At 51.1% G+C, this 27,555-nt stretch overlaps 1 protein-coding gene across 4 annotated transcripts in view; it reads right to left on the bottom strand.

Moving 5' to 3' along the window:
* Positions 1-3,447: 3,447 nt before the first annotated feature.
* LZTS3 (leucine zipper tumor suppressor family member 3) overlaps positions 3,448-27,555 on the bottom strand; it is a 43,740-nt gene continuing 19,632 nt past the window's right edge. Inside the window, exons 1-4 of one of the 4 annotated variants that reach the window (XM_062640108.1) lie at positions 21,109-21,264; positions 10,304-10,792; positions 7,898-8,728; positions 3,448-4,963 (exon numbers count right to left, since the gene is read on the bottom strand). In XM_062640108.1, coding sequence (XP_062496092.1) covers positions 4,253-4,963; positions 7,898-8,728; positions 10,304-10,753 — 1,992 coding nt within the window. In that variant the 5' untranslated portion in view covers positions 10,754-10,792; positions 21,109-21,264 and the 3' untranslated portion in view covers positions 3,448-4,252. Of the gene's footprint in view, positions 4,964-7,897; positions 8,729-10,303; positions 10,793-21,098; positions 21,265-27,555 lie in introns of those variants that run through there. The other 3 variants (XM_062640111.1, XM_062640110.1, XM_062640109.1) reach the window with 3 other exon arrangements.

The following is a 27,555-nucleotide window of genomic DNA, read 5'->3' as shown; positions in this document are numbered from 1 at the left end:
TGGAGATCTTTGGTCATGCTGCTCGTGAGCAAGCCATAAAGTGCCACTGCAGGAGGCAGGAGTGGGATGGGTTGGTCCTTCCATGGGCAACAGGGCTCAAGGGGACACTGTCTGCAAGGGGGTTTGGTGCCACACAAGGATGGGCAGAGGGGACTTCAGCTTTAACCAGGGGACAATCAAATCCCAGCTCAGGATGAAGGCAAGCATCAAAGCAGGACAGTGACACCAGGATGCTTTGGTAGAGTCTATCCCGAGTAGATTGCCTTCCTAGAAGCTAAGCCCCCCTATTTCCACTGCAGCCAGTAAAGGCTCAGGAGGTGCTGAGCACCCTCCACGTAGCGCTCGGTGCTCAAACACAGCATCAGCTGCTACTGTGCATCCCATTCAGCAATACAGAAGCCAGAGAACTCCCTTGCTCTTCATTTACTCACTGTAAATAGAGAGCTGGGCTGTTCTTTACACCCAAGTACACTTGTCTCCGTAGAACGCAGCAGCATAAGAGCAACAACTTGATTCCTATCTCGAGCGCGGAAGCTCGGGAGGTGATCTCACCCCGGCAGGATGCCAGCGACAGCAGGAATGGTGCTGCCACGAGACGGTGGCAGAAGCTAAGTGGGACTGTGTGAAGCACAACAACGTGCGACGGTGGCGGCGTTCACCCCCGGGGTGAGACAGGAGTGCGGGCTTGGCATCGGAGAGCGACAGCAACCCACCTCGATGTGACGGTGAAGCAGAGCAGCCCTGCTCGCAGCAAGGGGGAACAGGGGCTGCTTAGACCTTCCCTGGCATCAGGATAACCTGCTTAGATCAAACCCTTATGGATGGGAGGTGCTGGAGCTGATTGGTGTCCTCTATTTGCTCAAGCCTGGAGCATGACTCAGCTGCCCACAGTGGGTGATGTGCCATTAGAGGTGCTCAAGGTCATCCCGCCTGGCTCTCCTATGGATCTTTAATAATATTGGGCAGTCCCATGTATTGGGTATCCCAGAGCATCTCCAGTTGCCCACATGTGGGTGATGTGCCACAAGAGGTGCTCCAAGCCCCTGTGTCCAACCTGGCCTTGAACACTGCCAGGGATGGGGCAGCCACAGCTTCTCTGGGCACCCTGTGCCAGCGCCTCAGCACCAGTAAAGAATTTCTTCCTTAGATCTAACCTGAACTTCCCCTGTTTCAGTTCAAACCCATTCTCTCCTTGCTGCTCCTGCTCCATCCCAAGGAGCTCTGCAAGCCCCTGATGGATGCACTGAGAGACCATTGAGTCCCCGGGCAGCTCAGCACCATTCAGCAATCAGACAAACCCCTATGCCTCCAGGTTTCACTGGGTCCATCGTGACACCCTCATTCCTGGCACCACTGCAAGAAGAAGGTGATGGAGCAAAGCTGGCAGGCTGGAGGGCTTGGCTCACTGCTGCTGACTGCATCCAGGGATGTGGCAAGGCCAAGCAAGCCCCTGCTTCTCCTGCTTGTGAGAGAAGGAGCTCTCCTGAGGTGTCCCACAGGGTGATGCCCATCCCTTGAGTGTTAACACAGCAGGGAATTGTGGTGGGCACCTCCTCAATAGCACATCCTTGAAACTCAACCACTTTGGGTGTTCTTGAGATGCTGGTTTCTGTGATGGTCAGAGGGAAATGAACCTTAACATCAGTGGAGCCAGGAGGAGCACAAATGGAAATGACCCTTCAGGTCCTTGGACCCCTCTTATGGTAAGGACACTTGCTGTTAGGTTTGCTTTTCATGTGGTGGCCTCAAAAGCACCATATGACCATCAGAGTCTAAACCTCTTGCTATTCTTTGTGCTCAAGGGCTGCAAGCACAGATGCCTCACAACTGCTTTGGGAAGGGAGACAACGTGGGTTTATCTGATGTGGAAAGCGAAGCACAGGAAGCCAAGGTGACACAAGGCAGCAGATCTCCAACCCTGACATGGTGGGATGTTTGACTCCATCTGGAAGGCCCAGTGTGTGAAATGAGGAAGCTCTAGGATTTGCCTGGCTGAGTGTGTAAGTTTGTGCAGCACATGTGGGTGTCTCCTCTGGCATGGCCAAGTCTGCTGCTGGGTGGTACCAGCAGTCAGTTGCACTCCTTCCTCCTTAGGGTGTGCAGATGATGTCCAAGAGCACTGGAGCATCTGCAGCGCTCATGGAGGAACCGTTCTTCACACCCTTAAGGAGTCAGACCTGACCTATGCATGGAGCTGGTCCTGGAAGAGGGGCTTAGCCTGGGTTGCCCTGTTGTTTCCCAGACTGATAGGCCAGCTCCAAAGGCAGAAGTGGTGGGAAAAGACAGGTACCATCAACCGGGATCTTGAAATGCCCTGGCCTCATCATACATCTCCATTTCCTACAGCTCCAGGGATGGCTGCCAGCCACCAGCAGCTCCTGCCCAGCAATACTGTTGGCCTTGGCTGGTGCTTAATGGCACTGACTGAAGTCTCCTCTCTCCTGCTCAGCCTCTTTGCTTTGTTGTGGAGCTCACCACAGCTCGAAGCTCAGACCTGGTGATGGAGAGGGGGAGCTTTTGGGGAAGGGAACATGGGAAATGTGTCGCTTCAGGGCTTTTGTTTGGAAGCTCCTCAATGCCCTGGGCTTCTTCCTTGGTGTGCACATGGAATGTGATCTGGCCAAACTCTCCCTGGAGTCCCCTCATAGACATTCCAAAATGTCCCAGTGATAGTTCTACCTTTGTTCTTCTAGCTGCTCCCTAGGGCAAAGAGCTGCAATTCCCACTTGCGTTGATCCTTTGGCCTGTGACCAGTCAGTGCAAACTCTACTTCCCACCAAGTTTTATCTCTTTACTCTGAATCACAGTAAGAAAGTGTCCATGAAAGGGAGGACCAGGCCCACTTTGCCCACCTTTTCCAGCTGAATACTGGTTTTTGATGCCCGCACCATTCCCAGTGACTGTGCATACAGGATTTGGTTATTGTTCTGCCAGGGCATAAGCACTTGAGTGATCTTAAGCATTTTCTCTTCTTATTACTGCTTTCATGCTCAGAGTTAGTAGCTGAGTATTTCCTTAAGCTAAGCCTGGGTTATCCCTGTCCCTGGAATGTGTGATACCACTTGGGATTGCTGTGGGATGCTGCTTGAAATGGCTGTACTGAAGGCTAACTCTCACCCCGTTGTGATCTAGTGCTGATGCTGATGTTGCTCACTGCAACTCCTGAGTGAGGCTTGGATGCGGTTTTGAAGGAGACCCTGGACCAAGAGAGTGCACCAAAGCATCACTCATTTGGGAATGGGGCAGCACAATCGCCCACTGTTGGGGTAAATTGCTAAAGCTTCAGTTTGCATAAACATCCCACAGGTTTGGAGGCTTCCCCAAACCTTGATTCCATTGACTTTGGGAAGGAAGAGGGCTCTTGGGAGAGGAAACTAGCTTGGATTTCCAAGTTTCTTTCTTGCTGTAGCCAGCTTGAGTATATGGTAGGAATAGGGGGACCACGGCAGAGGTGGGAGGGTATTTATTCTCCCAGGGTTGAGAGTGGAACACAAGCCAGGAGAGGAATGGAACTGCAGGAGGAAAGCACAATGAAATGAAAACACAGCTCTGCTGAGCCTCCAAAGAGGCTCCCGCTGGGTGATCATTCCTTGTTGGCTTATGTTACTAGGACAGGCTCATCCTGCTCCTCAAGGATGTCCTGACCTCTTGCAACCATGGCAGCCATGGGCTGGCAAGAGGGAGTCATCTGGTAGAGATATGTCTGGTTTCACTGAAGTCAGTGGCCAACCCCGCACTGACTTCACTAAGACCACCGTCTAGACAGGATACTTGCTGCAGACCAGTGAGCTTGCTCACGATCCCGAGAGCTTTGCTCCGTTAGCCAATGTGGCTAAAAATGCTCTGATTAAAACCTGCCACTTTGAACTGTTTTGCTGCTTGGGAAACCCAAAGATACCAACTACAACCCTCCAAAACCACCAACCGAAGAGGGGTGAATTGTAGGAGAGGGGATGGCAGCTTCTAGCGAAGTAACAGTCACGGCAGATTACAAAAGAGCCAACTGACCCTCACCAGCTGTACTAGGAAAGAAACCCAAAGGAGATGTAGCATTATCCATAGAAAAACAACGCACATCCACAGTTATTTTACCTACGGAGCACAGAAGTAGAGAGTAAGGGTGGTGGAGCTCGGTGCGAGCAGGCTCACACCGCTCCTACGGTAGAGTATTATCCTTCGGAAGATCACTGGCTTGAGTAGGTAGCACATGCACAGCAATACAGAAATCAGGTCGTATTGTCTTGGTGCCACCTCAGATCTCGGTGGACTCTATTCGCTCCAGTCTGGAGGGCGTCCATGGTTTCTTCTCCTCGGTGTGCGGGGGGCTGGTGGCCTTTGTGTTCATCTCATTCACTTTATGCTCCAGGAGCTGGTTCTTCTGGTACATCTCCACGTAGTTCAGTTGCAGCTGCTTCTGGTACTTGATGACTTTCTCCTTCTCCTCCTGCCACGTGCGCCGCTCCTCCTCAAAGTCCATCACTTGCTGCTCCCGCTGCTGCCGCTCCAGCTTCAGCTCCGTCTGGAGCCGCTCCACCTCCTTCCGCAGCGTGTTGACGCTGTCCTCGCTCTGCCGCTGCATCTTGGCTTCATCGCTCTCACAAGCCAACGGGTCCCGTAGCTTCTCCCCAGCATCCCCACCAAAAGGTCCCGGAGGTCCCACACTGGCAAGTGTCCGCTTCAGGCTGGAGACCTCCAGCTCACAGTGGTTCAGTTTTTCCCTCAGCACTTGCACCTCGCTCATCTTGCGCTGCAGCTCGCTCTCGCAGATCTCCAGGTTGACGCTCTTGGAGCTGTAGGAGTCCTTCAGGGTGAGGATCTGCTCCTCCTTCTCCCGTAGGAAGTTCTTACCTTCCTTGAGCTGCGTCCGCAGTCCCACGATCTCGTTCAGTTTCTGGGAGACGTCCGCTTGGGAGTCCTTCAGCTGCTGCTTGAGCAAGGAGATCTCGCCTGCCTTCTGGCACACCTATGGGGAGAGCATCCATGAGGCAGGAGGAAGGCAGAGAGGAGGTGTCACTGCTGCTTGTCCCCTGCCCTGCCCATGAAGCATCTATGTCACCTTTCATTGGCAGGAGGCTACGTTAATGGAGAGGACAGGCAGCGATGCTGCTCAAGGACTGAGTTCCAGCCTTCACCAGGACCCAGACCATGCCAAAGACATAGAGGTTATCCCCACATCTGGGGGGAGGTTTCTTCCTGTCTCTCAGGGGCCTGATTCTGTTCCCAGCTGGAGCTGACCAAGCAGCTAAGCTAAGTGCTGTGGTCCTCACCAGTGGTGAGTAGGCACTGATGCTTCCCTCCCTGCATTCATCTCACTCACCTAACCACAAGCTTGTGGTGCTTTCCCCCAAACCCTTTGCTCTCAGATGGAGTTTTCCGACTCACCTCAGTGGGATCTGGAGCTTGAACAAGTCTGAGACAGAAACATCACAGACCCAGAGAGCCCCTGGGCTCTCCCCAAGCACAGGGAGTGTAGGACAGGATGCAGAGGCAGTAGATGTTACTTACTTGTCCTATGATGCTTTCCTTCCCAAAGGCTCCTAAAGAAGCCAGTTGAGTGAATATTAGGGTTCACTTCACTGGGGACAGTCCAGAGACTGGTAGCTATTTAGTTCTTCTGGGGCATGGCATGAAGAGCAACAGCTCCTCTGCCAACAATCAAGGAGAGAGCTACAACCCACCCTTGCTGAAATGGGACTAGCATGGACTGTCCTTGGGTATTGGATGCTCAGATTCAAATCTGAACCTCCCACCAGTCACCATGCGGTAAGGTACACAAAGCCAGTGGAAATACCCTCCCTGCAGTGTGTATTTCCATGATGTAGGTGTCACCATTCAATGTGACAACCCCTCTGCACCTGCGTAGTCCATCAAAGGTGACAGTTTAATGAGTAGTTGTAGGTGTTGGAAGTGAACCGTAAGAAGTGACCAAGCCCTCCTTTTCCCATGAACTCCATTGTTTCCAGGGCTCTGCACTGGCAGATCTGATCTGTTTGCTGTGGATAATTGCAGAGACAAACAGTCCCTACGTGAGTCCTGGCAGGAGCCTGGGCTGGGGAGCGACACCAAGGAACCACCAGTGATCACAGGGGATAAGCATAGTTAGAAGTAGACTTGGTAGCCACCTCCAGACCAGGGTGAACTGTCCTGAAGCTCCTGTCTGTTGTCACACAAGAAATACTTGGCCTTTTCTCCCTCCTGCAGTGCCTACAAAATTGATTGCCTTTCTGATCCTGTTGGATCAGTGTTCCTCAAACAAACTCCTCTCCATTGACTTCATTGCAACCTCCACCTTTCTCTGCTATAGAGGGCTTGCCTGGTGCATAATGTTGAGCAAGACCTTGAAGCTCAGCTATTAGGACACTCTGGTGCTTACTACAAACTGCCTAAGAGCTAGGAGATGTACCCACAGTCTCCTACAACTACCTACTGGCAGTACCTTCCCCTGGAGATGACAGTCGTGGTGGTTGCCCATGCAGACTTGACTCTGTGAGTACCTCCATCCACATCAGCACTTTGCAGCAGCAGCAGAACAGTATCATGCTGGTTTAACTGTAGTTAGAGTGCTGTAGTTACTGCTTAGCTAAAATCTGCACAATTCGCTGAAAGTGCTCTCCATGGGCTTGGCTCTTCCCAAAAGGCAGAGAAATACATGATGAAGAACAGCTTGGATAGGAACCAATTTACAGATTAAACCACTTAAATTTAGGCCTCTTCTTGGGTGCTGTGGAGATCTAGGCAATACAGCCTGTGGAGCCTGGAGAGCAAGTCAATGAATCAATAAGTGTAGGTGTCTACACATTTTAGGTGTCTTGCTCCACAAGCTGGATCCCTGTCTTTTACATCCATATCACTGGGTTAGCTGGTGCAGGCAGAACTATAGCAGTGAAGCAAACAATCAAAAGCTCATCTATAGTTTTACTGGTGAAGCAGAGAACATTCCAGATTTAACTTGTTGGAACACACAAAAGACCTGTGCAGAGCAGCTGGCCAAAGGAGGCATCAGATGGGACAATGCAGCCTGTTTGTTCTGGGATGTAACACGCAGAGATTTCCCAGCAAGCTTCTAATAAGCTCTGCTGAACATCTGCAAACAGCACATTTCAGAGCCTCTTTAATCCCAGCTTCATTGACTTTCCATCAGGATTAGCAGAATAGGCTCTTCTGGATTCTAGAGCTACGCTTTGCCTCTGCACCCTTAATAAAGTTAAAGTTTCTAGCCAGTCCATGGAAGGATTAAAATTCTTCACATGATCAAGCTGAAAAAAGAAGTGTGTTAGCACTGGCTATGCAAACAGACTTCCATCAGATGGCCTAAAAATAGAAACAGTAGGAAAAACATGTAAGAAAAGGAGAACTAGAAAGAGGAATTCGCCTTTCATCCTTTTAGGAGAGATAAACTCATTAACAAGTGGAAACAGAGTGTTATCATGGAAAGCGTGAGCTAAACTGTCTGTTGGCATCATTCTTGGCTCTCTTGCTTTATATCTTAAGTAAAAAAGGATCAAGTATTTGCAAAGCAGTTTCAAGGTTTGCCCCAGTGCAGGTGTTAGAAGAATTTAATTAAAATGGACTTAAACCCATTTGTGGTAGCACAAATACCTGTATGGAAAGATCTGTGTTCACTGAAACTGGGTTGAAGTATCACAGGGTGGAGTGACCAGAGTGTGAAGCCAGATTATTGACCAGCACAGGAGGTGTCCACCAGAAGTTGTGCTCATTTTCGTTTAATTGAGAATTATAGGTTTGGTGTCACACAAACGAGGAGGTAACTGAAGTGTCATCTGTTACATGGAGCCCACCAACCCATACCCATTATCTGCGGGATCCACTTAGGGCAAACGGGGTGTCACCACTCAACAAGAACCTCACTCAAGGTCCGCTACAGCAAGGCTCTTACCTCCCACTTGGTCTCCTCAATCTTTGGGAGAAACTCAGCCTGCTCCTTCTTGAAAGCCACGAATTTCTTCTCCAGTTCCTCTCGTTGCTGCAGGAGTTGTCCCATGTCATCCTGGAGTTTTTTTTTCTCCTGTTGGAGCTTGAAGATCTGGAGCTGCAAAGCTTGCTGAGCCCGCTGTGCCTTTTTGGAGACCTGCTGCAACTTGTTGGCGTAGTTTTGCCTCAAGTCCTCCATTTCCCTCTCCCAGATCTTCTGCTTCTCCTCAAACACTTGGAAGATGGCTGCCTCGCTTTTGTCCAAGTTCCTTCGCATCTGGAGCACCTCCTGCTCCTTCTCCCACAGCCGGTCTTCCAAGTCTTGGATGATATCGTCCGTGGAAGGCGAGTGGAAAGGCATTGTCTCATTGAGATGGTTCAGTCTGTTGAACGAAGAGGTGCTCTTGCTCGAAGACCGCCCACTGTCTGAGGTAGATATCCCGTTGTATCCCACGATGTTCTTGTCCACGTAGGTTGTACCGATGCGGTTGATGTGGCTGGTGGAGGCGCTCATTGGACCCACATGCTGGCTGTAGCCTGTCCCATAGGTGGGCAAGCTTGTCAATGAGTTACGGCCTGAATCTGAAAGGCCCCCCACTTGGTTTGTAGTCCTGTTAAGGCTGCTCTTGTCGAGTCCACTTTTGGGTGCGGACGGGCTATTGCTGTTGGCATGGTTCAAGCTCTTTCTGTTCTCTGTCACCCCGTTGCTCTGCGGCGGGCAGAGGTTCTGCATGGAATGGAAGTTTTTAGGAACTACTGGTTTAAAGGCTGAGGGTCTAACTAAGGGCTCATTGCTCTGCAAAAAGGAAAAAGGACCACGCATCAAACACAGCAGGAAGCTTGGAAACAACACACACAAGAGATACATCGGCACGGGAAGGGGGTGATGGAGCCAAGATGGCATGGGCTATCTCCATATTGCTCAGACTTATTACACCAGAAGCCGTCTGGGATTTTACATGAGGGACCTGTGGTCACCTATAGGGCAACACTTTGTCTTCCCTTACCCCAAGTGAGAAACAACCACCTTGATTCACCCCAAATCTGTGTGATTTTTTCCTTGGGTCCCCTTAGTGCTGTTTGCAAGAAGAAGGGCTGTTACTGGCTTACCAGACCTGATCAAAACAACTCTGATTTTGGCAGATTATATTTTGAAGCACTTTTAGCCCTGAGAGTGCATTGTCCTTTAGTTGAAAACTGAACTGAACCCTTGGATTAGCTGTTTTGCTCCAGGAGCATCACGTTTCCCTCCTGACAGTGGTGATATCTCACCTCTATGGACATCATGTCCTATTTATGCTTGGACAGGAGTAGGAAGGAACTGTGACCCCAGCCGTGACACTGTACAAGGAACATGCTGAAGCTGCTCTTCAACTAAATGTGTTTTCTAGGGGAATAAGCAATGCTGGGGGGAGAATGGATCACAGATGTAAAGGATTTAGGAAGTATTTTAAGACATTGCACATTCCTTGCCCTGTGAACAAAATTTTCCTCAAAATGGGATTGAGTCTCCTCTATTGCAGGTTGGGTTTCAGGTGGGAATTAACCCAGAGGAAGCTCTTTTTATTAGCAAAAATGATCAGCAAAGTGCCTTCTAGGAGAAACAGAATGAGCCCTGGAGAGCAGGCAAGGTTGGAGACCAAAACCCTGTTACCTGGTATGCGGGACAGAGATGGACTACAGGGACCAGTGGATTAACAACCCAGGAGGAAAGGCCACCATATGCTGCAGAAATAATACTGTACAAGGCAGCATCCCCAGAACACATGTTATTAGGCTGTATAAACCACTGCTGGCACTGGGGCTTTGCTCCTCAAACATCAAGGGGGTTTTTGCTCCTGAAGCCAGTATGAGCCACAAAGACTGGTTTTAGATGGGCAATAATGCCCATAGGAATAGGTTTCAAGCCTTGTTAACTTGCCCCTCACAAGGAGCATTGGTATTTTGAACTGGGATTATAGTTGCTTTCAAGCAACAACTTTTGGTAGCAGTGGGCTGTTGGATACAGCCTATAAATGGCATAAAACCCAAGAGTGGGACACAGATGCTGGACCCACTAGAAAAGAGCCTGCTTCAGCTCCCTCTTCATCAATCAGGGAGGTAGGCACAGCATCTCGGGTAGGTTGGAATAGCCAATCACTTAAATGAGCTGGAAAATTAGCTGTAGAAGACTTGTGATCATGCTCTTGGGCTCCTCAAGAACTAACACTCCCCCTGAAAGCAGTAAGAGTTAGCATCTAGGTAAAAGCGATGCCATCTACATAGCAAGAATTAGGCTGCCAGGATTGCACCATTGCCCAAGGCTTCCCGGTCTGTGTTTTAGGAGGTGTGCCACGGTCACCAGGCTGCTCCAGGAGGTGGGAATTCTCACCTGGTCTAGTTTGCCGGAGATTGGCAATATCTTTGGTGGGTTGTTGGGCTCTCGGTATTGGGGAGGTGGCGGCATGTTCTTCTCGTTGTTGGTGGTCACGTTCCCACAGATGTCCATCTTCACCTTCTCACTCTTGCGCAGGTCGCCGTTGATGTAGAGGGAATTGGAGACCTTCTCTGTCTTGTATGTCTTCTCCTCGCCGGAGTAGCGGTTGGAGATGTCCCGTGTGGAATACCCATTGCGAGAGCCCTCCGTCTGCCGGCTGCTGCTCTGCGTCCGGGTGCCCACGCTCTTCATGGCAAACTCCTGGTCGTTGGCGACGCCGCTGCCCACGCTGCCCATGGTGCTCTGAGAGATGGGTTGGGATGGCCGGGGAGAAAAACTATGGAAGTTCTCCGGGATGGGGTAAGTCGGGTCACTGAGAACGGGCAGCGTGTCTAGAGTGGCCATGGCAGTGTAGAGGTGAGGTGGAGGCACAGGTCAGTGGCACTGGGAGAGGAGGGGAAAGGAAAGGACTGTTAAAGAGATGCCTTTTATCTACCATACCCTTTGCAGGTCAACATTGTGCAGGGACTAAAGCAAGATTTATGGATAGTGGGAGGTACAGATTTCCTCCTGGATAAAAGATGGATAACAAAATCAATGCCCTTCGGAGAAACATTCAATGATAGGAGGGCTCAGACAGGGCGATCAGGTAGGGGAATTGGAGAAACCCCCATTTCAGTGGGGTTTCCCTTCTTCTTGGGGTAGGGATATTAAATCAGCCCTCCCCAAGTAAAGCAGGAGAGCTGGGTTATTTCCCTGGAGAGCTAGCCCAGGTCTGGAGCTCAGCTCTGATGCGGTGTCTCGCGGGCTCTTGCTATTTGCACTAATAATGGAATGGAAAAGAATTATAAAGGTTAAAGCAGGGGCTGCGCTGCTCGGCTTGGCTTTTATTGCACTGCATTTCTGGAGGTCTGCAGCCTCCTCCCTTTTCCCAGCATCCTGATCTTATAGAGAGCTGCCCTGGCTGAAATACGGTCCATGTGTCATGGGGCTGGTAGACAGACTGCTGCGCTGGAGGAGAGGACACAGAGCTGATACCTACAGTGAGCTGGGGCAGAGCAGGGTACGGAAGGGGTCACAGAGGGGAAAAGCTGTTTAAGGAGGTGCTCTGGTGAAAGCCATCATCCCACCGGAACTCATGGAGAGGCATGAAGGAGCCTCCATGGTCTGACACACAAGGTGGGCTCCATCATGGACAGGGATAGGGCAGATGTGAGGCAGCAGAGGATGTGCTTTGTGGTTTAACCTTCTCCATCCCCTTTCACATCACTCCACACAAGGAGGGTCCCCAGGGGACTTGTCTCACTGAACCACCGGCACATGAAGTGATGTTCACCCAGTGGTGAGCATTTTGTAGTCATTGCTAATGGCCTTCCTGCAGCTGTGTCCCCCAACAGAGACCTCTGCGTGTCACTGGTTGAGGTCTGATGACCAAACAGCAAACAAATACCACATGAGCATTGCACGTTGTGAACCTACCACAGTCAAATGTGAATGTTATCAGTTGTAAGTACCAAAACCTCCATCACCGATGTCTGGGTCTGGGCATGCACCCAGAGTGTGACATTTGGATGTTCTCTTGAACACACTGAGCAGGACTCACAACCCCATTGCACCCTAAAGGGACTTCCCAAAACACACCACCATAGACAGTTCAGGAGTGCATGACACCAGGGATTAATCTGCTGGGCACCTGGGAGACTTGGTTGGGCTTCAGAGTGATGAGGAGGGATGAGGAACACCCATCTGAAGCTACTTTCAACCCATGCTGCCTTTAGATGTCGTTAGTGAAGGGAAGGCTAATTTAGGAATAAGCAGCCTTTGAGTGATGTTGGGATCTTTATAGGCTGTGTCCTATTTTAATGGGACATCAGCCACTACGGGAGTGATGTTCTGAAGGTCTCAGCTCCAGACAAAGGAAAAGCAGTGGCCTCATGGCCTCCATGCAGTGGAGGTCATGCTCGGCTGAGGAGGGAGAAATCCCGGTTACCTTTTCCTTGCTGGGTAAATTCCACAGTGACATCTGCACATTTACATCGAGTGTTTGAGGGCAGGATGAGATCACTGGGAAGTTTGATCCTTTCCCCCAAAAACCCCAACCAACACAACAAGAAGCGCTATGAGACAGGGAAGACAAATGCCCTTAAGCTGGGTGAGAGTCACAGGCTGTGCAGAGTCATGGCAATGTCCTCCAAGACACGAGACAGAGAAAGGAGCCCCATGGCATCTCCATTGAAGGTCTTCACCAAGGGTCTTTCTTTGCCTTTGTGGACATCCTGGCTCTCAGACAGTGATTTCCATATCAAGGAGGCTTCTGCTTAAACCCATGTCCCAAGTGCACCAGGATGCTGAGCCAGTGTTCCCATTCAGTGCCAGCAACCCAAAACCTGGGCAGGCTTCAGATGCCTTCTTGGGCTACGGGATCAAAGCTGCGCCATAGGGGCAGACTCTAAAAATGGACCTTTTCCCATGTTTTCTTTTCCTACTTTTTTTTTTCCCTTATAACTGGGAATCATCCAAGAGAATATTCTGAAATAAAATAGCTGTTGGCTTATGTTTACTGTAAACCCAGGATCTGATAAACAGAGCATACGGGCAAGCATTCCAAACATGTTATTAAGGAGATTCCAGAAGCGCCAACGGATCCCTGACAGTCCAGCTTTGTTTGCCAAAAAGGGCCATTTCTTCAGGAACAGCTCTTGCTGTTGTACCTCCTGTCCAGCTCCGGTTCCCAGTCAAATTTTACCGTGGTGGTTCCTCAGGTTAACTGTGAAATCCAAGTTCTGAGTCCAGAAGGAGGTAAGGGAGGTAAGGAAGTGAGGTAAGGAATGATGCAGGGATGGAAGGTTGGGGTTTTCTCCTTCCTTGTTTGCAGGAATACGTGATTAAAACCTTCCCCAGGACATTTCTCCTCCTTAAATCTCGTAACTGCCTCCCTCCCATGGGAACATGGGCTAAAATTGGGTTTATGGATGATTCCCAATGAAACAAGGATGCTGAGCCTGGCAGTTCATCAGCACAGGGGGGGCTGAGGGAAGCGAATAGCTCATCTTTACCAGCATTTCCCTCCCAAGTCCATCCCTTAGAAGGAAATGGGAGTCACCTCCAAGCAGGACTGGGCTGGAAAGAGACCCCCAAGTCACATCAGAGGGGCAAAAGTGGCTTCTCCTTCCCTGTAGTGGGGTTGAAAGGCTCCAGACAGGCAGAAAACCAAAGCAAGAATTGAAGCAACCTGCCAGCCACTGCCCTGTCCAGGTGTTTTATCTTTCCAGATGTTACATCCCATCTGCAGTGGTGAGGAGGCACCGGGACCACCTCACTCTTCATCCTCACCAGGCTCTCGAGAAGACACCGGGTGCATCCCGCCTCCCGAGGAGAGCAATCTCCACCCAAATCACTCCCAAGTGACATCCATCTGTCCATCCATCACAGCAGCCACCACAACCCAGAGCCAACACTCTGCCCTTGCTGAGCACTGCTCCTCAGAGCCCCGTGCTTACAGCAGGAACCCAAGTGAAGGGACTTTGTGCAGACACAAAGGGGAAGGAAACCCTTCCAGAACAAACACTGAGCTCATTTCCCACTTCCCAGCATTACTGGGGTAATAAAAGCTGAAAAGGGTTTATTTGTCTGCCTGGATCAATCCAAAGCACCCTTCTTGGTAAACGCCTTACCTAGGAGAGGTGACATGTTCCATCAGTACAACCAGTCTCCCCTCTGGCTGGGGACACCAGGACTTCACACAGCAGTGCAACTCCCCACCATCTCTGTGTTGTACAACCTTCCTATCCCATCCCATCCCATCCCATCCCATCCCATCCCATCCCATCCCATCCCATCCCATCCCATCCCACCTTAGTGGCGCTTTGTTCTTCCCCCACCATCCCTGCCTTAGAGACAGCAATATCCTTATGCCTGATGCAAACAACCTGGGCTGAAATCTCCTTTTCCCTGGCTGCGATGGGTCCACTCTTCATAGCCACCTCTTCCTACCATGCCTGAAGCTCCAGGGGACCCCAAGGTGCTATTGTAAATACAGTATCTATAGAACAGCTCCTGAATCTTCATACTTGCTTTACCCAAGTGACTTAGCAAACACCTTCCAGTTAGGCAGGAGAAAAATTGCTTTCAGATAAGCAGGTGAATGGTTAACCAAGGCCAGATTAGGAAGGCCTGGCTCTGTTTCTGCCTGAGTAGGTTAATTGTTAACACTCTAGTAACAAAGGCCTTTGGGAGACATACCTAGGCACTGTGCCATGCGAGAAGGGAATCAATCAGTGCTCGCAGCCCCAAAGCAAGGCAGTGCATTGGCACACGCACCAGCCCAGGCATGTGCTCCTGGCAGGATGGGCAGCAAAGGCATCTGAAGGTCAAAGATTCCACCTCCCCACCAGCAATTGTGGCAACAGGAGTGTCCCTGACCTTCAAGAGTGGAGTTTGTTTGTGCCTGGTTTAACGGGTAAGCAATTACTGACACAATGAAAACATGCTGCTGCTTTCCTGCCTTCCTTTTTCCTCTTCTTCTGTTGTTGTTGAGAGGCTTTTTGCGGGCAGGACCTGCACCTGGGCTGTCATCAGGGCTTTGGTGGCTCCCCAGTTTGTTGCCAGAGAGCTGGAGGTAAGAAGGCATGACGTCCTAGGGTGGTGGAGCAGGTTAGAAATGGAGTAAAAGGGTGAAAACAAGTTTGCTGTGACTGCTGTGATAGGATGAGGGCTGATGGTTTTAAACCCATTAAGGCTGCCCAGGGAATTGGTGGAATCAGTGTCCCTAGAGATGTTCAAAACCCATGTAGATGAGGCCCTCAGTGACAGGATTTAGTGGTGGCCTTGGCAGTGCTGGGGTAACGGTTGGACTCGATGATCTTAAAGGTCTTTTCCAACCTATGATTCTATTTCAACATATGATTCTATGAGTCTAAACTAAAAGAGGGAGATAAAGCTTTTATAGTGAGGGTGGTAAAACCCTGGCACAGATTGCCCAGAGAGGTGGTGGATGCACCATCCCTGGAGACATTCAAGGCCAGGCTGGATGTGGTTCTGGGCAACCTCATCTAGTTGAAGATGTCCCTGCTCATTGCAAGGGGTTGGAACTGGATGAGCTTTGAAGGTCCCTTCCAACCCAAACTATTCTATGGTTCTATGAGAGGGAAGGGAAGGCCAGTAACGGGTTAGCAGTGAGAAGACTGTAGGGAACAAAACCACCTGGGGCTGGTGAAGCATTAACAAGCCCTGGAAAAAAACAACTGCTGAAGCCCAAGACGTGATGTCACACTCTGCCAGCATATCCATGGGAGGTGTTTGAGTCTCAGCAAAGCTTCCAGCACCTCAAAGGTTGTTGCTTGGGTTGGTGCGGACATCCTGTGTTCCCACAAGACACCTCCAGCAGTGATGGCGAGGGTTGGACCTGGATGATCTTAAGGTCCTTTCCAACCCAAACTGTTCTATGAGTCTATGGGAGCCCAGCTCCTGCTCCCTGCCCAGGCTGGGGTGGCTGGACGTAGCACAGGGGATGACTGCTGCAGTGCAGGAGGTCAGATGGACCTGCCTCTCTTCTCAGAATGCCCTGCTTGCCTTAGTTGTACACCATGCACCTCCACAAACGGTTTTGTCTTCCCACCAAGATGCAACTCGCAGTCACATCCCTCTTCTCCAGGTACGAGCAAGCAGCCCTCAGCCTCTGCTCACACATCACGTCATCCAGAAAGACCATTCAGCTGCTGCTCTACCTCCTGTGTGTCAAGAGCCATCAGGTGTCATCTCCTTACAGATGTGCTGGACCCAACCTGGCCAAGAGCATCTCTGCCAGGGTCAATTTAAGAGGCAGAGACACTATTGCTCTCCCCCCACCCTACCCCAATGTGCCAGTACCTCCTTCTGCACCCTTCTCAATCTGCTTGGTCTGAAGAGGGGAACAGAATGAACCTTTCCTGCCTCTCACAAGCATTTTTTTCCAGCCCTCAAGTGCTTCTTGTGGCTCTTCTGCATCTCCTCCAACTCCTTTCCCCCCACTCTGACATCCTGGCTTGGCGGCCGCCGGGTTTTCCTCCACCACTGGAATATGGCACAAAAGCACTTGAACCTGCCTGTGGAAACGTGTAAATCTCACGTTTCACATCTCACATCTCATTTTCAACCACAAGCTTTTCACAGAGCCAAAACCCGAAGGATGGCAAATGAATAACTCCTGCTGCTTCCCTCGGATGCAGACCTCTTTATCCCCAGTGAGGGAAATGGGTTATGCCTCGAAGCTGAAATTGGTCCTTCTTTAATGAACTTCCCATCAAAAAAAGATTTAAACTAGACAGTAGGCAGTGTTCAAGGCCAGGTTGGACACAGGGGCTTGGAGCAACCTGCTCTAGTGGAAGGTGGCAGGGGCTGGAATGGGATGAGCTTTAAGGTCCCTTCCCACCTAAACCACTCTGTGGTTCTATGAAGCCCTCAGTGCAAGGGCAGACTCTAAACTATACACGTATTTTCTCTCCCCAAGACCCTACTGTCTGAGAGACCCCTGCATTTTTTCCCTTGGAGCCAGGCAAATTCCCTGTGGAACTGCAGGATTCATGGCCCGTAACCAGCTTTGCATTGAGCCCCTGCTGTAGGAGAGATCCCACCTGGATCTGCTGCTCATCGGCTCTCTCCATGGCCTGATCCAGCTCACAAACGTGCCAGCGATTCAAGCCAAACCAAGTGGTTTGTTGCTGTGCTGGCAGCATCCAGCCAGGTCACTGAGGACTAAGAGAGGATCAGGGTTGAGACCAGAGTGTGAGCAGGAGCAAACCCCACCAGAAAGGGGTTTTGGAGCCTTCAGCACGAATCAGCTCCTGCCTGCAGCCTGGGTAATTGCAGGGACCTTTTTAGCTCTACTACCCAAGGATTGCGTATATAGCTAGAAGCGATGAAGGCATGAGCTCAGAGAGCAAAACAGCACCAAAGCCATCCTAGATACCTTCTCCTGGGAACAACCTCCATGTATCCCAAGGATATTTCCTATCACATTCTGTTGCAAGCATTCAACTGCAGAAATCCATCCTGAATCTGTGCCACAATCCCTCCTTGGGAGTCATGCAAAGGAACATCCAATTGGGAAGATGGGGACCATTCTGTGATCCCCACTTTCCAGCAACACCTCCTGTCCCAGCATCTGAGAGCACTGAAGGGTCCTCATAGGGACCAGCAGCATCCTCTGGATAACTGGGCCCAGTTCAAAGACACCAACCCTCCCATTATGTAGCTATTATTTGAGGAGCATCCTTTGCCTTTCTCTCCTGGATGTGTGGCAGCATCATGTCTGGGGGTCAGGATTTGTGTGTGGGGGTCAGGATTCGGGGCAAGCAAGTCCTGTTTTGGGGGCTGAGCTGTCTTGGGCTGCTGTGGGGAATAAAAGCAAGAGGCTCAGAAACATTTCCTTTCCCTTTCTGCTGCTAATGAGATAATTACAGCCTTTTGTGTTCTGGGAAACTACTTTCTCATTATGGGGGAGCATCAGCCATTTACATAATAAGCCTGAAACAAAAGGGATGGGATGAAAAGACCCAGGCAGCTCACATGGAGAGCTCGTTGTGCTGCCAAGGATGGTGGCTTTCTCTGTCCCCAGGGTCCCTGTGCCATAGGTGGTGGCTTTCTCCATCCCCAAGGTCCCTCTGCTGAGGTCTGGAGCGGGTGGCAGCACTTGGTTTGGGATGTCCCCAGCATGGGATGCTCCTCGCTCTCAGCTGAGGGTCCCTGTGACCCCAGAACCAGCCCGATGCTCTCTCAGTTGCATCCCAGTTTCCCCATGTCCCCACCTGTGGCTAAGGGACATGCTGAGTACCAGCCTGTCCCATCCCATGTCCCTGCTCCTTGTCTCGCTTCCTGGTCAAGAATCATGCTGGGTATCAAACTACATGATCCCAGTTTCCTGTCCGCCCAGCTGGCCAAGGGACACACTGGGTACCAGACTGTCCCATCCTACATCCCATGTCTCGTTTCCATGCTCCCTGGGCTGGCCAAGGGACATTTTGTGTACCACCCTGTACCATCCTACTTCCTACGTCCCATTAACTGCCCTCCCAGCTGGCCAAGGGATATACTAGGTACCAGATATCCCATCCCACATCCCACATCCCACTTCCATGTCTCCCGAGCTGGCCAAGGGCCATATCGTGAACCAACTTGTCCCATCCTACTTTCTACGTCCCATTTTCCTGTCCTTGCAGCGTGCCAAGGGACACATTGGATACCAGACTGTCCCATCCCACGTCCCAGTTCCCTGACCCTGGAGCTGACGAGGGGACACTGAGTACCAAACTGTCCCATCCCACATCCCATGCCCTGTCCCCCGAGCTGGCCAGGGGACACTGTGTGCCCCGAACTGTCCCCGCCAGCCTGCCAGCCTGTCACCTCCCTTCTCAATAAAGGCCCCATTGTTCTCTCCCCACAAAGCCTGAATAGTGCAGCCTGCTCCACCTTCTCTGGCTAATCCTGCCTGTTCCCTATCAGTTTCCCTTCTCGGTTGGTAGCTGTGTCTATGGGACACACTCCATTATGTCCCCCCACTCCATCCCTGTCCACCAGGAAGTGGCAGGAGGCAGAATCATGGCAAAGAATGGCTGAAACCTTCATCGCAGAGCACATGGCATTGGCTCCGTGTCCTCCTCCTTGCCCTCCTTCCCTCTGCTCCCTGGGGTGCTCCTGGAATGGACACCCCCTATGTATGTGCTACGCAGTCCCCATCTGTATTCACTGTGCTTTGCTGTAGCACCCAGCAGTGATGATGCTGAGGGTGATGAAGAGCAGCTGTGGACCACACCACTGCCCCAGAGCATCCTTCTGCAAGCACAAAGCTTAGAGAGCCCAGCAGCTACATTGAAACCCCTTATTGACAGCATCATCACTAATCAATCTGGGCATTGCTATTGCACCTCCAGACAAGCTGCTTCACCTTTTCCCAGTTCAATCCCACCACAGCTCCTTGTCTCAGGGTGGTCCTAATTTTAACCCAAAGAATTCTCTGTATCCAAAAGAGCATAAAAGACCAAGAACCTGGCAAACTGAGCTGCTCCAGGAAGGAAAGAAATCAGAATTACCCTGGAGGCTGCAGCAAGGTGGAAAAAGCCCCAGAGAAACCCCAGTGGGTGATGTAAGGAAGAAGTTATTTACTGTAAGGGTGGTGAGGCACTGGAATGGGTTGCCCAGGGAGGCTGTGAATGCTCCATCCCTGGCGGTGTTCAAGGCCAGGTTGGATGAAGCCTTGGGTGCCATGGTTTAGTGTGAGGTGTCCCTGCCCATGGCAGGGGGTTGGAACTGGATGATCTTAAGGTCCTTTCCAACCCTAACTGTTCTATGATGTGCAGATGTAACATAGGATCATAGAATGGTTTGGGTTGATACCTCCACCCTCAATGACAAGATAATTCATGGTGGAAGGGACTGTGAGGGGTCTTCAGGCCACTTTGCCACTTGAGACAGGCTCAGCTACAAGGTCAGACCCTGCTTGGTTCATTCAGGGCTTAAAAACCTCCAAGGATGGAGACTACAAAACCTCCCAGGGACCCCATACACACCACAGAGCACCATGTCCTGATGATGCTGAGGCACTGGCCCAGGGTGCCCCAAGAAGCTGTGGCTGCCCCATCCCTGGCAGTGTTCAAGGCCAGGTTGCACACAGGGGCTTGGAGCAAGCTGCTCTAGTGGAAGGGGTCCCTGTTCGTGGCAGGGGTTGGAGCTGGAGGAGCTTTGAGGTCCCTTCCAACCCAAGCCACTTTGTGGTTCTATGATTCTATGGTTCTGGGATGCTCTATGCTGCAGGCTGAACCACTTGAAACCATCCCAGCCCTGCGTGCCTCAGTTTCCCCTTATGAAAGTGCTGCCTTTCCAGCAAGGTGGCTGGAGCTGAGCTGCTGCTGGTTGAGCCCGTGGTGCTGCGTGGTGTGGACTATTGCAGCAGGGCCACAGGGATGCTCCTGGCCCATTGAAGTGCACGGGCACGGTGCTGCTGCCCCCTGAAAGTTACCCAGTGAGGAGCTACATCACCCCAACATCTGCTTGAGCATCCTCATGTGGCTCCGTATCCCAGGGATCCCAATGTGATCTCCTGCTAAAGACCCACTCCTTGGCCCGGAATGCCTCACAGTGGGAGCAGGAGGACCCCCGTTGTCAGCAGACCCTTGCCTTGTGTGTTGCAACGGGGAGGTTTGATCCTGCCTTTTGGGCTTCCAAGCAGCCATCCCCACAACCCCTGAGTCCCAGCAGGAAGGACAAGAGGGTGCTCGCCACCAGCTCCCACCACGTTACTGACCTGGCTGTGATTTATCATTAACTCGCCCTAAGGAATTTCAAGGGCATGGAGCCAGCCTGGGAAGTGCTCCCTCCCTCCCGGACTCACAGCAAACCCCATGGTGGTTTGCCCCCACAGTGGCTTGTCCTCACCACCAGCATTAGTGCCAATAACCAGAATGGTGCCCCAAACCCAACCGGGGTGCCCGGTCTTGATGCTTGGTGGATGCCAGGGTGGGTTTATAGGAGGAGGAAACAGCTCTCTGCACCCTGAGCACTCACCTCCATGCACCCCATCTCTGCTCTGATCCCCCAGTGCAAACACAGCCCAGCGGGTCCATCCCATCCCAAAGAGGCACCTGCAGCAGGTCCCACGCACTAATCCATTGCAAACCCTCCCTTCCCCTGCCTGGCCCCTTTCTGTTCTCAAACAAAGACCCGCAGCGAGACGGGGAACAAGAGGAAAGAAAAGACCCTCCCAAAAGCCAGCACCCACTGGGATTTACCTGGATAACCCAGGGATGCATCCGGGGCTCCCCATTCTCCATAGGTCTCGAGGTTCATCGTCTCTCTGCTTGGTACCCCGGGCAGGAAAACAAACTAATACCTGCAGAGAGCAACCTGCTGCTGGGCTGGGGCCAAGGGCCGGGCTCTGCTCCGTGTGATTGGCCACTGCCCATGGAATCTTAACTCTTTGTGCCCATCGGCATGGAAATGAACCCAAATCCTCAATGCGGGACTTGGGGGGTCTTTGGCTCAGGTTTGGTTAATGGGCTGTGATAGCTTGGTTTGGGTCAAATGGAGTTTTGGGGGTCTGATTGGTTTCCTTCACATGGGAGATTTGGGCTCGGACAGGTTGGGTTTTGTACAAATAGGGTTTATGGGGTCTAGCTTGAATTGGGATTCGGGGGTCTGATGGCTTGGTTTTGCTTAAATGGGGATTTGGGGTCTGACAGCTTGGTTTTGCCCAAATAAAGGATTTCAGAGTCTGATGTTTTGCTTCAATGGGGATTTTGGGGTCCAACCCCAAAGTAGAGGTTTGGGGTCTGACTCCTTGCTTTCCTTTTTCAGATAAGGATTTTGGGGGTCTGATGGCTTGGTTTTGCGCAAACAAAGGTCTGACAGCTCGGTGGGGGATGCTGGGGATCTGCCATCTGGTTTGTGGGGTTTTTCTTCAAATAGGGAATATGGGGATCCAAAGGCTTGTTTTGCTCAAACAGGGATTTTGGGGTCTGAAAGCTTGGTTTTGCTTAAAAGAGGAATATGGAGTCCAATGCTCTGCTTTTTCTCAAGTACGACTTTGGAGGCCAAAGGCTTGTTTATGTACAAACAAGGAATTTGGGGTCTGATGGTTTTGCTGAAACGGGAATTTGGGGGTCTCACAGCTGGATTTTTCCATCTGGGAATTTTGGGTCTGGCAGCTTGCTTTTGCTCAAATAGGGAGTTTGCAGTCTGACAATGTGGCTTTTTTTCAAAGGGGAATTTGGGGATCCAGAGCCTTGTTTTGCTCAGTTATTTTGGGGTCTTCCCACCATGAGACCCCTCTCCTCAACTTTCCCATCCTGATGGGAAAGGGGATGCTTCCCAGCTGTGTGGCTGACCCCATTCACTACAGATACAGGGGCAGAGAGCCTGATAACTTTGGAGCAGCCTCAGCCTTTCTTTTGGAGGTGGTTTGGGGTAACTGACATCCTAAATCTCAGCGAGGCACTGAGAGGCATTCTGATACCCAGAAAGGCCATATTCTCTGTATGTGCCAAAGCATCTCAGCCCCAGACTCCTTGATAAAGCTGTGAACATACAAAACAGCAACGAAAAAGAGGGATGGGATCCTGTTATAGCCCATTAACATGATTCTGCACAGACAAAATGGAAAGAGGAAGCAGTTTTCTCCCCTGGTTATTGCAGATGAGGATGAGTGTGAAATGGTCCATCTGTACATTGACCATCCCCTAACTTTGGTGTTTTCTGGCTGATTTCAGCCCATTTGGACGAATGGGATGATGTCCATCACATCAACCTGCACCTGGATCCTGCCCTCCCTCCTTTGCTATCGCTTTGCCATTCAAACCCCCCCCATCTTTCAGACTGGATGGTCCTGAGCTCCTTCTCCTGCCTGCCAGCACTGTGACAGGAGAACAATCAGGCTTCCATCGGGGGCCAGCCATCATCAGCACTTATACTGGATTATTTGCAGCCTTGGAGGGAGTACAGTGAGAGGAATAAAGCTACACAAAGCTGCTGCTCATTTAGACTTATTTGCTCAAGTGAATTTTCTATTGGCAGGATGTCTGCGTATCAAAGGAGTCCCTGGTCGCGGCCTCTCAAACAGCAGCATCATTGATGGGCTAATAGCAGCAAGCGAGGTAAAACAGCAATAATGCTAACAGTACTCAAATGCGGGTTACACATGCACTTAAACTGCACAAAACGGGCTGCTGGGGTGCATGGGAAGGTGTAAATTCTACCAAAATGGGAGTCCCGTGGAGACTCAAGCTCTTAATTTTGCCATTGGACTTCAGAAGCAAAGAGCTTGGAAGGAACAGGCTGGGTTATACATTGCTGGAAGAGATTCCCGGCAGCAGGATGCATGTCATAGGATCATGGAATGGTTTGGGTTGGAAGGATGCTTAAAGCTCCTCCAGCTCCAACCCCTGCCAGGGGCAGGGACCCCTTCCACTAGAGCAGCTTGCTCCAAGCCCCTGTGTCCAACCTGGCCTTGAACACTGCCAGGGATGGGGCAGCCACAGCTTCTCTGGGCACCCTGTGCCAGCGCCTCAGCACCCTCCCAGGGAAGAGCTTCTGCCTAAGAGCTCATCTCAGTCTCCCCTTGGCAGGTTAAAGCCATTCCCCTTGGCCTGGCCCTACAGGCCCTTGTCCCAAGCCCCTCTCCAGCTTTCCTGCGGCCCCTTTAGACACTGGAGCTGCTCTAAGGTCTCCCCTTCAGGAGCCTTCTCTTCACCTTCTCACCCACCTTGGAAATAGCCATGAACAGATCAAGCCCTTTCCATCCCAGGCACCGCTCGTGCAATAACCAGAGCTGATCCAGGAGCTTCCTCAGGACATGGCCATTCCCACCGATGGGATCTGCTGAAGCTTTCCAAGCCAAGGAGCCCTTGGCAGCTCGCTTTGGAGCCGCAGCTTACCCAGGCTCAGCAGATCTTACAGGAGACAGGCAGTTTCCTGAGCAGGTTAAGGCTGTGCTTGTCTCCCTTTGGGAGCTGTGTTACGTCTTGGCGCTTCCCACAGATGAATAAATCAGGATGGAAGAGGCTTGGGAGAGTGCTGGGATAACCTGTGCTCCAGGCGAGCCATAAACTATTGAACCCGGAGCTCCCATTCCTAACCCAGGTCTCTGATTGCAGATGCATCAAGCTCTCTACCTCCACCACCCCTGAGAGCCAACAGAGCCCCCTTGTTTGCAGCCAGCATCATTGTGCAGAGCAGAATAAAGGGAGCAAGAAGAAAGGAGGGAAGGAAAGAAGCAGATTCCCTTTCTCTGCTCAGTGGATGCCTTTGACTGCTGTCAAATGGGACCCTGGGGATTCCTGCTGAGTTTTACTCTTCTGCAGGAAAAACCTCCTGTTTGAGAATGATTTCCGTGGAAATGTTTCAGGATTTGGTTTGGGTTTTTTTGAGGTGTTTTGTCTTTTTTCAGTTAAATTGTTGTTTTGTTTTTTTATGACCCTTTAACAAGACAAAACTCAGTTTTCATAAATAAAGATACTGGATTTTTATCCTGTTTTTTTTTTTTTTCCCCCAAATCCTTCCTTTTGAGGAAAGGAAAACTCTACCATAGAATCACAGAATAGTTAAGGTTGGAAAGGACCTTAAGATCATCCAGTTCCAACCCCCTGCCATGGGCAGGGACACCTCACACTAAACCATGGCACCCAAGGCTCTGTCCAACCTGGCCTTGAACACTGCCAGGGATGGAGCATTCACAGCATCCCTGGGCAACCCATTCCAGTGCCTCACCACCCTCACAGGAAAGAATTTCCTCCTTATACCCAATCTAAACTTCCCCTGTTTCAGTTTGAACCCGTTATCCCTTGTCCTGTCACTACAGTCCCTAATGAAGAGTCCCTCCCCAGCATCCCTATAGCCCCCCTTCAGATACTGGAAGGCTGCTAATCAACCCCCAAACTCAGTGTTCCTCAGATCCTTCTGTGTTCCTTTGCCTTTTCCTTGCAGTCGTGACACGAGCAGCTCCCCTCATGGGGTGATTTCATTTCTCTTCAAGCCATTTCATTCCAAGATCCCAAAGCTCTTGGAGGGCCCTGGATGCAGCAGCAGAAGTGGTGAAGTGTTCTAGCACTGATCAGAGAAGCAGCAAGATGTGAGCTGCAATGAGGTCTGAAGGAGCATCACTGGTCCATGGCTTTCCCTGGGGAATGATGGGCAGAAAGCATTGATGGGCTTGGGCCATCAATGGACTTGAGAGTCCATCTACTTGCACTGGGATTTATCCATAGAATCCCAGACTGATTTCTGTTGGAAGGGACCTTAAGGCTCATGCAATTCCAAGCCCTTGCTTCACTTCCACTAGAGCAGCTTGTTCCAAGCCCCATCCAACCTGGCCTTGAACACTGCCAGGGATGGGGCAGCCACAGCTTCTCTGGGCACCCTGTGCCAGTACCTCATCCCCTTTCTTCCTTAGAAGCTCTGGGGAGCAACTTCTCACTGCCAAGCACCCTGATGTGAGGAAAAGCTCCCATCCAAATTCCTTTATGTACAAGGACAATAGTTCAATAGTTTTCAAAGCCTTAAGGAGCAGAAATAACTCCTAAACGAGGGTGCCCTGGCTATTGCCCATGCTTCCAGGTTATAAGTGAGGTGAAGGTGTCTCCATTCTGGGGTGTATGGTGATGATGATAGTCCTTGCTTGGACTGTAAAGCTGGGCTGGAGACCTCCAGAGCTTTACAATGAGCATCGCCATAACTTAAACCCATCTTCGGATCTCAGCTGTGACCTGATTGCACTTGTAAATGCTTGACATCCAGCAGGTTGTACACTGAAACCAGACCTCCTGCAGGATCTCCAAACCAGCTCTGTTTGAAGCTCTTCCCTTGTAGCTGTTACAGAATAATCTGAGCCCATATGAGGCCCCTTCATCCCCCCACAGAGCTGAGGATGGGAGAGGACCTTCTCCAAGCTGCCACAGAGCACTGGCAGGGGGTCCCAAGGCTGTGTTGGCACTGCAAAGCTGGGTTGATGCCAGGGACTGCAATGGGGGGCCCCAAGGCTGTGTTGGCACTGCAAAGCTGGGTTGATGCCAGGGACTGCAATAGGGGGGGCCCTTCCTATCTCCAATCCATGACAACATCTGCCCACTCAGCTTGAGGCCACACGAACAAGCCAAAAGACTCTGGTTTATGTCATCCAGAGGGATGGTTTCCTTTGCTGGCAAAACCATCCCCGCTGGTATAAGCTGTCTCCTCCGGTATTGACACAAGGCAGACAAAGCCTCTGCAGTGCTGGCAACACAACCTGGTGCATTGCCCAGGTCTTCCTGTAAATCAGGGAGGCTCCTGCATCGCCAGCTGAAAGCCCAGTGTGTGTGCTGGGATGCTCACCTCTAGCGTGGTGGCTTGGCCGTGCTGTGTAAGACAAGGGGTAAGATGCGATGCTCTGTAAAAGCTGGTCCTAACCCTATGGGATTCCTGTCTTGTGTCATAGAATCATAACTGAGGAAATACACATTGAGCGACCACTTGCCTTCTGGCAGCTGATGGGAGGAATGAGTGGAGTTGGGTCTTGTTCAGTAGCCCTTCAAACCACACAGCCTGCAAGGGATGGAAGGAGCCTGTTTCTCTCACAGGAGCTCAAACCTCATTCGTGTTGGCCAAGACCTTTATCTAGAACTTATAAACCGAAGGGAAAAGGCTATGGGTGAGCAGTGCTGTCTCTTTTCCCTGCTCCCTTTGTTGAACAACCCCAGGAGAAGCAGTGACGGTGCCAACGCTGAGACCTCCAACAAGCAGTGCTCAATACCCCTTGAGAAAGCCAGGCATTGCCAGGCTTCCCAGCTGATGTCTAGACTGAAGAAGCTTGCTTTAACATCCTCGGATGGTTTTCCAGGATGGAGCCCCAAAGCAGCAGGTCAGGTCTGGTAAAACCAAATTGGAGTGGAATAAATTGCAGGCAGGAGGGCTGGGTTTGCAGTGCACTCACCAGGTCTGCGTGTCTCCTGTTAGTGCCACTTCTGTCCATTCCGGGAATCAGGGATATGGCATAGCCCTCTTGGCTCAGGGTGGAAGGGTTTTTCCAGCTTTATAAGGGAGGAGCATGGGCTGGGTCCTCAGCTTTAACCTCAGGTTTAAGTTGTCCCCCATTCTACTTCATGTCTACCCTGGCCAGTCTCTCTTCTGGGCAATACCAAGTGGCTGAATGGCTTCAGCAGAAGCAGAAGCAAGAGACTCCTAAAGGCCTGGGAAGGAGCTTTGGGAAGTGGGGTTGGAAGACCAAGCAGGAAGCACCTCTGTGGTGGATACCAAGCCTCTCTGTGTGGACCTCCAGGTCTACATTCCCTTTCCAGTCCACAAGGACACTGAAATGAAGGTGTGTGTGTGGGCTGAAATTCCATCTCGATCCATGACCAGCCCATGGCCTTGGGCTCCAGTGGGAGCTTGCAGTTTCCAGTTAATAAATGACCTGAGTACAGCAAACACATCCCCCAGCTATTGCTTTCCCCGTGCTTCCTTATCCTCAAAGAATGTGGGAATTCCCTGCCCTGGAGACAAATTCCTCTGCAGTCACTGGCACTGGACCATGACTGGAAATGGGTTTCACCAGTGGCTGAACCAGTGGCTTTGTCTCCGCTCCCTGCTCCAGCTATGAGCTCTCTCACTTCCTTTTCTTCCTTTCCTTCCTTTCCTCCAGACCATGCACTGCCAATTCGCCCCTTCTCAGCTTTCTAACCTGAGGTCTGCTTCCCACCACTGAAGGATTC

This window comes from Pezoporus occidentalis, unplaced genomic scaffold, assembly GCF_034315485.1.
Source record: "Pezoporus occidentalis ecotype Australia unplaced genomic scaffold, CSIRO_AGI_Poc_V1 ctg63, whole genome shotgun sequence".
Classification (NCBI taxonomy): domain Eukaryota; kingdom Metazoa; phylum Chordata; class Aves; order Psittaciformes; family Psittacidae; genus Pezoporus; species Pezoporus occidentalis.
Note: the sequence above shows the minus strand (reverse complement) of the source record. Positions and strands in the feature narration are given on the sequence as shown.